We start from the raw sequence: 13,594 nt of genomic DNA on the forward strand, positions 1-13,594 counted from the left end.
CTATTACTTTAAATTTAATTGTGGTGATTAATACTTCAAGAAAGTAATTTTTTTTTTTTACTTGTATGGGCAAAACATTGAATATAACCTTAAGTTTATTAAAATATGAATTATTCAATATAATTTTTAAAAAAATTAAGAATATAAAAGAAAAATGTGATGAAAAATATGAGTTGATATATTATTAATTGTACTATTTTAATGTCCATTTGATATCATTATTGAAATTGCTATTAAAAAAATCATTATTAATAATTATATTAATTAAAATATTAAAAATTATTTTAAAACTAAATTAATGTTTGATAATAAAATAATTTTAATTAATAATTAAAATAACATTCTTTAAAAAATATTTTTTATTTTTTAAAAGAAGTTTTTTAATTGAATAAATGTATAATGGGCCGGATTTAATTGATGGGCTAGGCATTCTATAAGGCCCAAATTTATCAACAGGAACTGCTGAGATGATAGATGAGCTGTCTGATGTGGCCCATAATTTATCAGGGGTCAACAATATGGGCCGGGGGCCGGATTCTGAACGAGAAGTGACAATCTCCGAAACGAAGAAACTAATTAACTTTCAACACCCGAAGGAGGACACTCGCACAGCTTCACCTCTCTCCCAAGAATGGCAGCCAATTTCTGGACTTCTTCTCACTAGTATTTTTTTTTTTTAATATGATCTTTTGGTTTCTATTTTTGTTTGTTTCATCTGATGTTTATTTACTTTTTTTTTTTTTTGGTATCGTGTGTGCAGCAAGCAGCTTTTGGACCCGGAAGAGGTAGATGTGCTGCAGCCGCTGGACAAAGACAAGGGCGTAACTCTTGAAGATTTCAAGCTTATTAAGATGCATATGGCCAATTGTATGATCTTATTCAATTTTATCGTTTCGTTTGCTTCCATTCAAGAAATTACTTTTTGTCTGAATATGGGATTTTTATGAAATTCTCTCATCTGAGTTTTTGCTTTTTTATTTATATCATGTGGTTGATGCTGAATTGTGATCTTTATACTATTTTTCTTCCTCTTCATACTGTTTCTTACAGGCTTGTTGCCTTTTCTTTTGTCTGGGTTTTCGTTTTTTCTTGAGTAAATTTTATAATTTGCAGTTATTTTCTGGGGTTATGTAGTTGTATCGGGTAATTGCTAATTAGTCTAGTGTTTACTGTATATTTGAAAGCATAAAAAATATTTCAAGAAATTCATAAAATTTGAGCATGTTTGAATGAAAGCTGCTATTTATTTTTTTAAGCTTAGTTGTTACTACTTATGTGTTCTGCAGTTACTTGATGGTAAAACCAGATTAATGATAAATAAATAACATTTTTCAATGAAAGTTTGTCATACAAGTACTTGTAGTTCATTAAATATTCACGCATGTGAATTTGCATAAGGTCTCGTACACTATAAACCAGTTTTTATGTGGTTTTGGTCTCCTATGTGTTGGTGAATAAAGGTTCTTAAACTCATATTTCCCTTTTAAAGAATTGAACTTGTATAACTGTTTCACCTGAAAATGACAATGAACTCATCTGAGGTGCTTACGTAAATGCGCATTACTATGCTAATAATTTGGTGTGCATTCTTCATTATTGCATTTTTCAATTTTATTTATTTTCTTTCTCCATCAATTCCCTTTGTTTTCTGTTTCTTTTTGTCAGACATATGCAAATTGGCTCATCATGTTAAAGTTAGGCAAAGGTATGATCTTATACCTCTCATCTTTTAATACATTTTTTATTTTTCTTGAAATTTATCATTGCCAAATTAGTTTGTAAATATGGGATTAAACTTAACTTCAATTCAATCTCATTGGTGTTGGATATATGGATTTCCTTGTCCTTTTTTTTTTCTTTGCTTCTACATTTGGAACTTGAAAAGTAGCAATTTTCCCTTTAAATGAGTCATCAAGGGGCTATCATACTAAAATTAACTTTGTGGGTAAATCAGCTCGTAAGTTTTATTTTTAGGAGCAATTAAGTCCCAAAATCTGACTAAAATCTCAAATACATGAGTTCAATTCAGTCAGATTTAATTGCCGTTAAAATAAAACTTACAGGCTAATTTGCCTGCAAAGTTAATTTTGGATATTTTCCCTTCGATGACAAGTTCAGGGGGCAAATTGCCACTTTATCTGAATTATATATCTAATGTTACTTACAAAATTTATTTTGCGTCCTTTGTTCGTTTGTGAGGTGGCAGCGATTTATTAATACCCTCTCTAATGTATTGATTAAGCTTTCAGGGTTGTGGCCACTGCAGTTACATACATGAGACGTGTATATACCAGGTACTTGGATGATTTCTGATGGGGTGAGAAAAGTATAGTCAGAAACTAGAAGCTAAAGAATTATGCTTTACTTTGAACTCTATATAAATTTGATAAAGCACATTTGCGTGTGCTCTTTTTCTTTTAATGATCTAACATCTAAGTTCTCTAAAATCTTTAAGAAAACCCTCTGAGGTTTTCTATAATATACATTTTGGCCACTATTAGTTCAAAATTAGCAAGCTTACTCATTGAGGTTTGTTAATGGCTCAACACTTAGTCATCGATTATAAAATTATCAATTACTACATTTTAGTCCTTGAAATTTTCAACTAAATTATACTTTATCTCTAAAGTTTAAACTTTAATTGCACTTTAGTCCCTAAATTTTATATTTTAAAACACATTAGTTGGTCAAATTCTTGTACTTATGACTGATGGTAGTAGGTCGAAATTTTCTAATTTTGAAATGATTGGGGATAAAGTGTATTTTGAGACAAATTTTAGTTATTGTTTGTAACTAATTCAATCATATTTACAATCACTTAATGTGCAATTTTTGTCTGACCTTTTTGCTTCAAATAAAAATAAGTGTATAAAGTTTTACTGTATATAATGCTGGAAGCTTTGGGCATCATAGCAGTGTCCTGGGAAGCTTTATCCAAGTATCAATGTCCTTCTTTCTTATATTCTTTTAATTTCCAACCATTTATTCCAAGTTGCAGTCACCAATCATAATGTGTTTTTTAAATCATTGGGCATCTCAATGCTTCTATAGGGATTACTTGTCATGCTAATGCCAAATGTAATATCACTCACTAGTCTTGATTTCTTTTTGTGCTATCAGAAAGAGTATGTCAGAATATGATCCGCGACTAGTAGCTCCAACCTGCTTGTACTTGGCAGCAAAAGCTGAAGAAAGCACTGTTCAGGCCAGACTTCTTGTTTTTTACATAAAAAAATTCTGTAAGCAGTTATTAATGCCTTAATGCATCAATTATTCAACTTTCATTATAGTTTGGTTGTTGGCCTTCTGTTTAGTGCAAAATGTGCTGACAGTCACCTTCTGCCCCATAGATGCTGATGAAAAGTACAGGTATGAAATCAAAGACATACTGGAGATGGAAATGAAGATTTTGGAAGCTCTTAACTATTACCTGGTTGTCTTCCATCCTTATCGTTCATTGTCTCAGTAAGTATAGTTTTTATTTTTGTTTTATCTTTACCATTTTTGCTCTGCATCTTATGGTTTGGTTTTAATTGTTGGGTTGTCTTCCATGATTGATACAACTTTTATTTTACTTTATTCTATTTTTGTGTGTGTATTTTTGTTGGGGGGGTGGGGAGTGAGGGGACGTAAATGGTGTATTTTAAAGATGAAGGAAGATTTTTCATTTCACATGTAATTGTGAAATTGACGATAAAAAGTGCAAACAAGTGAAATATCATAGTGTGACCTGGTGCATTTGGTTAGTAGCCTATGGTCGAGTGCTTGCCTTTCAATATAGGTGGTCTGGGTTTCAATCCTGCAACCTCCTTTCTTTTATTTCTATTCATATTTGTTGCTGTTAAGCTTTAAAATTTTAACATATTCTGGTCTTATAGTTGGTGAGTTGGTTATGCAATTTCTCTAAACAAAAGAAGAAGATTTTATTAATATAGGGAAGAACAGAAATACAAATTAGAGGATAGTTACCAGCATCTCGGAATAACCAGAAAAGTGTATCAGGAAAAAAATAAAAAACTAGTGCAGTGTGCTCTGGTAAAAATAAACATGTAATGTAGGCATACTAATACGTCCGATGATAAAATAAACCATAATTAACTGAAGTCTAAATTCATAATGAGTCTAATCTAACTCAACTCAACTCAACTAAGCCTTTATCCCAGAGATTTGGGGTTGGCTATATGGATTCGCTTTCTCCACTCTAAACGATTTTGGGTTAAATCCTCAGAAATGTGTAATGCTTTTAGGTCATGTTGTACTACTCTCCTCCAAGTCAATTTAGGTCTACCCATTTTTTTCTTTTTATCCTCTAACCTAATGTGCTCTACTTGTCTAACTGGAGCCTCCGTATGTCTACGCTTCACATGACCAAATCATCTCAATCTCTCTTCTCTCAACTTATCTTCAATTGACACCACTCCTACGTTTTCTCTAATACTCTCATTACGGACTTTATCTAGTCTAGTATGGCCACTCATTTACCTTAACATTCTCATCTCTGCAATTCTTATCTTAGACGCATACGACTCTTTCAGTGCCCAACACTCACTACCATATAACATAGCCGGTCGTATGGCTGTACGGTAAAATTTTCCTTTCAACTTATTGGGAATTTTACGATCACATAAAACTCCTGTGGCACGTCTCCACTTCAACCATCCGGCTTTAATCCTATGACTAATATCCTCCTTACATCCCCCATCTACTTGAAGGACTGAGCCTAGATATTTAAAGTGATTACTTTGGGATAGTACCACTCCATTCAAACTAACTACTTCCCTATCACCAGTTTGGCCTTCACTGAACTTGCAATGCATGTATTTTGTCTTCATTCTACTTAACTTAAAACCCTTTGACTCTAAAGTACTTCTCCAAAGCTCTAGTTTTCTGTTGTCTCCTTCTCGTGTCTCATCTATCAGAACAATATCATCCGCAAACAACATGCACCAAGGAATACTCTCTTATATATGTTTCGTCAATTCATCTAAAACTAATGTAAAAAGGTAAGGGCTTATGGCTGATCCTTGGTGTAATCCAATTGAGATCGGAAAATCTCTTGTGTCCCCTCCCACTGTGCGCACAATAGTAGTTGCTCCTTCATACATATCTTTCAATACTTGTATGTACCTAATAGATACCTTCTTTTGTTCTAACACATTCCATAAGAAATCTCTTGGAACACTATCATAAGCCTTCTCCAAATCAATAAAAACCATGTGTAGATCTTTCTTCACATCTCTATATTTCTCCATCAAGCTTCTAATAAGAAAGATCGCTTCCATAGTTGAACGACCGGGCATGAAACCAAATTGATTGAGAGAGATAGAAGTATCATGACGTAGTCGATGCTCCACAACTCTCTCCTACAACTTCATAGTATGGCTCATGAGTTTAATTCCCCTATAGTTTGAGCGACTCTGTATGTCTCCCTTATTTTTAAAAATAGGTACTAAAATACTTCTCCTCCATTCATCAGACACTTTCTTTGAGTTTAGAATCTTATTAAATAATTTAGTTAACCATGCCACTCCCATATCTCCCAAACACTTCCACACTTCAATTGGTATTTCATCAGGTCCATAGGCTTTACCTATTTTCATTCTCTTAAGTGCTTCCTTTACTTCTAAAGATCTAATCCTTCTAGTATAATTCACATTTTTTTCTATTGTTCTATAGTCTATATTCACGCTATTACCATTTTGACTATTATTAAAGAGATCATTAAAATAATTTCTCCATCTTTCTTTAATGTCCTCATCTTTCACCAACATTTTTCTTTCTTTATCCTTAATGCACCTAACTTGATTCAGATCTTGACATTTTCTCTCTCCTCCTTGCTAATCTATAAATATCTTTCTCCCCTTCTTTAGTTCCAAGTTTCTCATATAACTTTTCAAGGGCCTGTGCTCTTGCTTGACTAATTGCCTTTTTTGCCTCTTTCTTTGCTATCTTGTACTGTTCATATGCCTCATTATTATCACATTTAGGTAATTTCTTATACCATTCCCTTTTTCTCTTCACTGCCTTTTGTACTTCCTCATTCCACCACCATCTCTCTTTTGAGGGTGGTCCATGTACTTTAGATTCTCCAAGTACTTTTCTAGCTACTTTTCTAATCTTTGATGCCATCTGTATTCACATATCATTGGCCTCCATATCCAGCTTCCATACTTCGGACCCGAGAAGCTCATTTTTGAACTTCACTTGCTTTACTCCTTTGAACTCTCACCACTTTGTTCGAGCTACACTATTTCTTCTGGCTTTACTTGAATTGTTCCTAAACTTGACATCCAAGACCACCAACCGATGTTGACTTGTTAAAGCCTCTCCTGGAATGACCTTGCAATCCTTGCATAGAGCCTATTTGTCTTCCTGGTTAAGAGGAAGTCGATTTGACTTCTATGTTGCCCACTTTTGAAAGTCACTAAATGTGACTCTCTTTTTATAAAGTAGGTATTTGCTAATACTAGGTCGTATGCCATAGCAAAATCCATGATTACTTTTTCCCTCCTCATTTCGACTGCCAAAACCAAAACCTCCATGAACATTCTCATAACCTTGTCTATCACTTCCTACACGTCCATTCAAATCTCCACCAATGAAAATATTCCCTTCATTCGGTATGCTTTGCATTAAATCATCCATATCTTCCCAAAACCTTTGTTTACTCCCACTGTCTAGTCCTATTTGTGGGGCATAAGCATTAACTATATTTATTGTTTCTCCTTCTAGTACTAGCTTTACTAGTATAATTCTATCTCCTACTCTTCTCACAGCTATTACTGCGTCTTTCAATGTCCTGTCTATGATTATGCCCACTCCGTTCTTGTTTCTCTCCTTTCCGGTAAATCACAGTTTGTACCCTGAATTACCCACTTCTTTACTTTTATCTCCTACCCATTTAGTCTCCTGAATGCAAGTAATATTCACCCTTCTCCTTTCCAAGGTATCCACAAGCTCCATTAATTTTCCTGTAAGTGATCCAACATTCCAAGTACCAACCCTGATCCTCCTCCTATCCTGCTCCTTCTTAATTAGTCTCCTTTTATGATATCTTCTATTGTTTTTTATGTCTATCTTGGGTTCTGTTCCACTATCTGTTCTACTATCTGTCCTATGGACTAACTTCTTTACCCACACCCGTCCATGATGTGGGAACCCTTGCTCACTTAACACCACACCGGGGCGCCGGCATGGCGCATCGCTATCGGTGAACGCGCTACACCCTTGCATATTTCTCACTACACCCGGGCTTCGATGTAGCGCGTCGTGAGTAGAGGACGCCCCTACGTTTATATCATTTGAATACATATCATAAGGTATGACGAAATTTTTACGCTGGTTGTCACCTATCGCAACCCTCCTCCTTTATCCGGGTTTGGGACCGGCTAAGCGTAAGCTACTTAGGCGGAGTTATAATGAGTCTAACACTTTAAAAAAATAAAAATAAAAAATCCATCAAACTAATTGTAGAAAATCAGTAAAATTCTGGTTATTTTGGTTGAATTTTTTGCCTAATTGAAACAATAACCAAAAACTGAATTTTTTAGAGAGTACTAATTGAACCAAACCAAAAACCATGTTGTTTGAGGAAAAGTAAAGAGGAAAGGTGTCTACTGAATTGCTATGATTTGTTTTATTATTTCAATCATAACAAAATCTAACTCAACCTAGGTTGGGAATAGAGATCTTTTGTTCCAGTGGCAACATGCTGGTGCCAAACCTCAAACTGTAGCATGATTAAGAAAAGGAGGGGGGGGGGGGGGGGGTTTGTTAACCTTAAGGATTCTGTTGCCCTGTCCTCCGTGGCACCTTCAATTCCTATTTAAGTCTCATTTTTTTTGAACAGCTAGTTGATACATGACCTTTAGTGGTATTTTTTTCTAGATCTCAGCAAGGATACTGAAAATGATTGATTACTGAATCTCCTCTGAGTGACCTTTAGTGTCTTCATACGGAAAACAAATTACACAAATGGCTTAGTACAAAATTTCAATAATTCTAAACTACCTTAGTCTCATTGGTGCTAACAAAGTTCTTTTTTCTGGCTTTTTATTCTGGTTGGTCCTCACAATATCTTTATTCTCAATGAAATATCTTATTTAGCAGAAACCTTCTCCTGTTTGTCTTGGCCTTTACAGGTTGTTGCAGGATGCTGGCATTAATGACATCAATATGATTCAATTTTCTTGGTAAGCATCCAACATGTACAATCTTTTAACTTTTTGAAGTTATTGCTGGAGCTAGGGAGGGACACATTCCATTCTTATTCAATTTTTTTAGTTACATGTTTATTTATTTGATTGTATGTAATTCCTATATTAACTAATTCTTTTATAAAGAGCTGCTGGAGATATTTTTCCTTTCATATTTGTCAATTGGATTCCATAGTGAATTTATGTATCAAGCTAACTGGATGGTTTAAACATCCTCATGTAGTCTACTCAAATCATTGGGTTTTTTTTTTCAGAAGTAAACATTGATAGAATAGAGTCAGAGTAAAAAAATAGCGTAATATTTATGTTAAGGTAAGGCTTGTGAGTTAGAAGCAAGTTTAAATGTTCAACTTACACCCATGGTAATTATTAGATCCATGACATTAGTGTCTGGGAGCTAGTTTTAGGTTTAGGTCTTGGCTATGGAGGTTTCAATATTTGAAGCAATGTGTAGCAGGTATTTTTTAAAAGAAAAGGTTGTTAACTGCAGTGCAAAATCATGTTATGTATTGTTAAAACTGCAATAGTAGGCAGATGATTCAAGTAGCCGAGGTAGAGAACTATGGTTTGGTTCACTTTAAAACTCGTAATCTCCATGGAGAAAAATAGGCGGTGGAACAATGAAATATGAATACCATCTCCTATAGCCCAAAAGTGCATCCTTGTTGAGCAACATGAAGTTTGGTAGGTTTTAGATAATTTTTTCAGTCTCATTGTGCCTTAAATCTCCATACTGTCCTTGCCATTGGTTCATACTTCAGTGCTTCAAGTTGGAATCTCAAATTCATGCAAATCGAGTATTCAAATTATGAGCAGATATTAAATAATTTACAATTTTTTTTTTCTAATGAGCATCTAGAATTTAGTTTCACACCATTTGCAAACGTTCTTGTATCACCATCATTTGTTTAGAAGGCTTACAAAGCTTGTTCCTTCTAGCTTTTGTCATTGATTGATTGATTCTCCGAGCTTGTGCATGTTTTATGCAATTGATATTTGAATTGCAGAATTCTGTGGAACCGGAAAAAAGAAAAGCTCATGTGAAAACCCATGTGAAAAAAGCCACATCATATTACATTCATTCTGTGGCACACAAGATTTTCTTTTGATGCAAAAAGAGTGGCAAAAATTATATCTTGCTACATAGTTTTTTAAAACAACAGAATCATTTGATGGCAACCGCATTTAAGTTGTGAAAACATTTTGGGAAACCCGAATAAGAAAGATGCCCTTTCTTTGATAACAAACAGTTACAAGCCTTCTAATTTTTGAAACGGATTCCTTGTGAAAAGGAGAAAGATCCTGTAATTCTAGCGTTCCCTTTCTTTTTCTTTTGCTCAACTTATTGTCCAAATGTTTGAAAATTATCAAATAGCTTCATGATTTCTGAGTTTAACCTTTTTAGCTGATTAACCTTTTCTCTCCTTGTGGGTACATCCTACCGTAATGCTAGCTGTTGATTTGTACAAATATTGTTATTATAAAATTTGTCATAATTTGTATCTTGATTGATTTAAAATAACATAGATATGCTGACATCTACAGGGGACTTGTAAATGACACCTGCAAGATGGACCTAATTCTTATACACCCTCCACATCTAATTGCTTTAGCTTGCATATACATTGCTAGTGTGCATAAAGACAAGGATATAACAGCATGGTTTGAGGAGCTTCGTGTTGATATGAATGTGGTGAGTCTATCTTATACTTGTCTCTCTTCTTCTTTGGTTCCATCTTGTTATGGTCATATCTACATTGAAACTAGTGGTTGGCAGTTTGGTCAGAAAGAAAAGTTTGAATTAAAAGTTTAAAACACTAATGTTGATGCACCATGTTCTAGAATGATGTTGGATATGGGAATTATCTGATTATCCGAATGAATGGTGCATATGTAAACTGTTGTGAGATGCACAATTAATCATATGGTGTCTTGGAATTGCTTGTAGAAAAACATGAGCAGTAATTCTGATCTTGAAGCCCCACTAAGCTGATAGCGAGAGTTCTATTTCTTATAATTAACACACAATCACATCTAATTTGGCAGGTGAAAAATATTTCAATGGAGATACTAGATTTCTATGAAGGCCAGAGACTGATCACAGATGATAGATTTAACACTGCCTTCAGCAAACTAGCATTGAAGCCCTAAATACTTTGGTCACTTGGAAATAATCCTGTCCTACATTTAATCCAATATAAACAAGGCATGGGATCGATCCAAGAGAAATCTTCAACCAGAGTAAACCTGCTTGCTCTTTTGAAAGAAATTTGTTAGGATGGCTGTGTGGAGGCAGTAGACATCTTTTGCAGGATTGCTAAGGTTCAAGTACTGTACTCGTCCGTTTACACCCATGTTTAAGCATAAGAATTATGGCATTGTTTTCACTGAGAGATTGAAAACTGATAGCTAGTGTAGCAAGCTCGCATCGATGGAGCTCGCTAGCTCTGACTAGTTTTCGGAGAGTCAGATGATAACATTGTAAACTTATAATTCTAGACTTGAAGATAACATATTTATCATATTTGTTTGTTTCCACCTATTTTTTATTTTGGTACTGTTATGCTTCATGCAGCAATAATATCAAGCAGTCATCAATATAAGCAAGTTTATGCTTGCAAAAAAGATGGCACACGAGTAACGAGCTTCAGATAAATTTTCAGGCTTATAACTAGACTATCCATCAACAGTAATTTTATTGAAATTAAAATTACAAATTGAAATTCAGTGATTGTACTGAAATTAATAATAAAGTTCAGTAATTATATTGAAATCAGTAACAAGTTCAAAATGTTGCATATTTGAGTTACAAAAGTGTTAAAGAAGATTGATGATAATACAGGAGAATCTAGCATCATCACTAAATATTTAGCACTAAATCAAGTAAAAAATATTCATAAAACCAAACACATGAAGTCGGGATTCGTTAGTTGAATTGAATAAAGGTCCAGTGGAGGTCGCTTACTGAATCCAATGCTTCCCTGCATCATTGAGCCGTATGAAGGACATGATACTAACCATTGATGTTAAAAAATGGGACCGTTCTAGCCAATTCAATTTAAAAATGGAGAAGGAAACGGCTAAGGAAAACACATTCTCATATTAAACGTGCTTTCTAGCCATTAGATGAATATTTTTACCCAAATGCAATATGATTGACTCGAGTTCACCATGAGAATGAGAATAATGATGCCTAATCGTTCCATAGACAAAACTCCTAGCAGATCTCAAGAAGGAATTGCTATCATAATCATGGTTGAGCATTAGATGGTACAAGATCAAGAGCATGCCCAGCATTTCCTATTAGCGTTTGTCTTTTTTTCTTAGCCTGCTGTTTCTCTGTATACAACAAAATATAGATGACATTATCAGAACCAATAAATTAAAGAATTTAGAACAATAAGAACCTGGAAGGAACAGCTGGTACCTAATTTTCTCTTAGCTTCAGATTTGGCAAAGAACTCCCTCCATTCATCAGTTAGAACAAAAATTGGGTCCCCCTCCTCTTCTTCTTCCTCTTCTGATACATTGTGGCCAGGGTCTTGCAATACCCTAATAGTTGAGGTAATAATAATATCAAGAATAAGAACATATAAAACAAATAGTTGACTAAGGCTACTTTTGTTTCACAAAAGTATCCTTTTTTTAAAAAAAAAAAAAAATTCTTTTTCGCAATTTTCAGTGTTTAAGGAGCTTAGAAATTTATCAAGAAGAAAAAAACAAAGTAATTTTCCAGACTATCACAAACTAAAAAGAAGATGGAAGCTATCAAGGAATCACATAAACAAATTTCCATTAGTCCACTGACCACTCTGCCAATCTTTGGCTTTCATCAATCACCAGACGCCACAACCAACAACCACAATGATCCTTTGGTTTGTTTCATTTCATCTTCAACTACAAATAAAAAATATGAAGGGCCAGTTTGGTTCAACAGCTTTGATCAGCTGGTGGCAATCGGTAACCAAATGTTATCATTCTTAGCTTTCAGCGATAAAATTAAGTTTGATCCAAAGCTATACTTACTAAAAACTCACGATTGGAAGCATAAAAGCTTAAAGGAGGCCTCAACCGCTAAACATTTTCATTCTCTTATTTACTGAAAGAAAATTAATATTTTTCAACATATTTCAAATCCCAGAAAATGTTTTTCTTGGACAATTTATTTTCCATAATTTTTAGTAATTACCAAATTGGCTCAACAAGTATATGTAATGCTAAGCTGATATCAAAACTGATTGGCAGTAAACTTCTATGATTTTCTATGACCAGATTCAACCAAACCCTGAATAAAGCTTAATTGACAAGTCAACTCAGAAGACAGTCTTCATATTTTTATCAGACTGTTAGAATCGCTGCAGTGGCTTCTGGGTAGGGAGGGTATCATTGCCACCGAAATTTGGAGTTAGCTCCAAGAGGAAAAAAAAAAAAAAAAAAACGGCGGTTTATGGATATAAAATTTGTTTTGCAATCAAACTTGTAAAATCGCATACCAAGCGTATGACATTAAACCCAAGAAAAAACAAGATTCCGAAACTAAAATTAAGAAGAGCAGAAAGGTGTTAACTTACTGGGTGATGGAGGCAGTTTCTTTGTGCGCATCAGCCAAGTCGTTTAGCGGTGGATAAGAACCGATAAGTTCTGGGCCTCTTAGAGGATGCGGGGCAAACCTAGGGCATACAAGGCAATGGCAATTATAATGGTGGTGATGGCAGTGGTTGTGGGAAGGGCAGAAGTGGTGGTGGCACTGGTGGTGGTGGTGATGGTGGTGGCGGTGACAAAGAGGATGGTGGTGGTGGTGTTGGTGGTGCGGGTGCGAGCATAGAGGCCTCGGCCTAATAAATCTGAACGAAGAATCCATTGATTACCTTTAGGCGTTTTACCGCATTAGACAAACTTGAGACTTTACTAGGCAGAGAACGAGCCTGTGAGCTTTTTAATAGGTCACGCAAACCGTTGCTCGTTTCATTTGATTTTTAAATTATATTTGAATAAATTATTATTTAATCACTAAAATTTAATAAAATCAATGATTCGATTATTGTATTTTTAAAATTAAATTAATTAATTTCTTTTCATTCTATTAATTTAAATCTCTTTCCATTTATTAAAGAAATTAAAATTTTAAAACATTGTAAATTTTAATAAATACCCTTTATTAATAAAGATAATATTTTCTAAGAAAAATTTCTTCCAAAAAAACTTTAAAGAAAGAACGTATCTTAAGAAATAAAATTCATAAAAATTATTTTCAATAAAAGTTTGTTCCTTAAGAAATTCAAATAGAATTTTGTTTGTTTTAAAAAATTTAATAACAAAAGAATTTTAAAATTTTAATAATAAAAAAATTTTAACCCTCTTTTAAATATGCATGTTAA

The 13,594-nt window shown here is 34.0% G+C and overlaps 2 protein-coding genes across 2 annotated transcripts; one reads left to right on the forward strand and one right to left on the reverse strand.

Moving 5' to 3' along the window:
• The first annotated feature begins 527 nt into the window (after window positions 1-527).
• Window positions 528-10,740, forward strand: LOC110667436 (cyclin-C1-2). The gene is made up of 9 exons (XM_021828269.2): window positions 528-663; window positions 761-867; window positions 1,666-1,705; window positions 2,250-2,294; window positions 3,121-3,239; window positions 3,351-3,465; window positions 8,142-8,192; window positions 9,762-9,909; window positions 10,263-10,740. The coding sequence occupies exons 1-9, from the start codon at window positions 632-634 to the stop codon at window positions 10,365-10,367; spliced, it is 762 nt and encodes a 253-aa protein (XP_021683961.2). The 5' UTR covers window positions 528-631; the 3' UTR covers window positions 10,368-10,740.
• A 218-nt stretch (window positions 10,741-10,958) lies between these two features.
• Window positions 10,959-13,137, reverse strand: LOC110667437 (uncharacterized). The gene is made up of 3 exons (XM_021828270.2): window positions 12,788-13,137; window positions 11,644-11,768; window positions 10,959-11,555 (listed from the first exon to the last, which is right to left on the reverse strand). Exons 1-3 carry the CDS (start codon window positions 13,075-13,077, stop codon window positions 11,467-11,469), a joined length of 504 nt encoding a protein of 167 aa, XP_021683962.2. The 5' UTR covers window positions 13,078-13,137; the 3' UTR covers window positions 10,959-11,466.
• Between the last annotated feature and the right edge of the window lie 457 nt (window positions 13,138-13,594).

The sequence above is a fragment of the Hevea brasiliensis genome, chromosome 10 (genome assembly GCF_030052815.1).
Source record: "Hevea brasiliensis isolate MT/VB/25A 57/8 chromosome 10, ASM3005281v1, whole genome shotgun sequence".
NCBI lineage: Eukaryota > Viridiplantae > Streptophyta > Magnoliopsida > Malpighiales > Euphorbiaceae > Hevea > Hevea brasiliensis.

Excerpts from the sequence above, each read along its gene's own strand:
- LOC110667436 (XM_021828269.2), top strand. The coding sequence starts at position 632 with ATGGCAGCCAATTTCTGGACTTCTTCTCACTA. Across the intron at positions 1,706-2,249 it reads CATGTTAAAGTTAGGCAAAG|GGTTGTGGCCACTGCAGTTA; the intron begins GTATGATCTTAT and ends TTAAGCTTTCAG. Across the intron at positions 9,910-10,262 it reads TTCGTGTTGATATGAATGTG|GTGAAAAATATTTCAATGGA; the intron begins GTGAGTCTATCT and ends CTAATTTGGCAG.
- LOC110667437 (XM_021828270.2), bottom strand. The coding sequence starts at position 13,077 with ATGGATTCTTCGTTCAGATTTATTAGGCCGAGGCCTCTATGCTCGCAC. Across the intron at positions 11,769-12,787 it reads GAAACTGCCTCCATCACCCA|GGTATTGCAAGACCCTGGCC; the intron begins GTAAGTTAACAC and ends CTCAACTATTAG. Across the intron at positions 11,556-11,643 it reads TGAAGCTAAGAGAAAATTAG|AGAAACAGCAGGCTAAGAAA; the intron begins GTACCAGCTGTT and ends TGTTGTATACAG.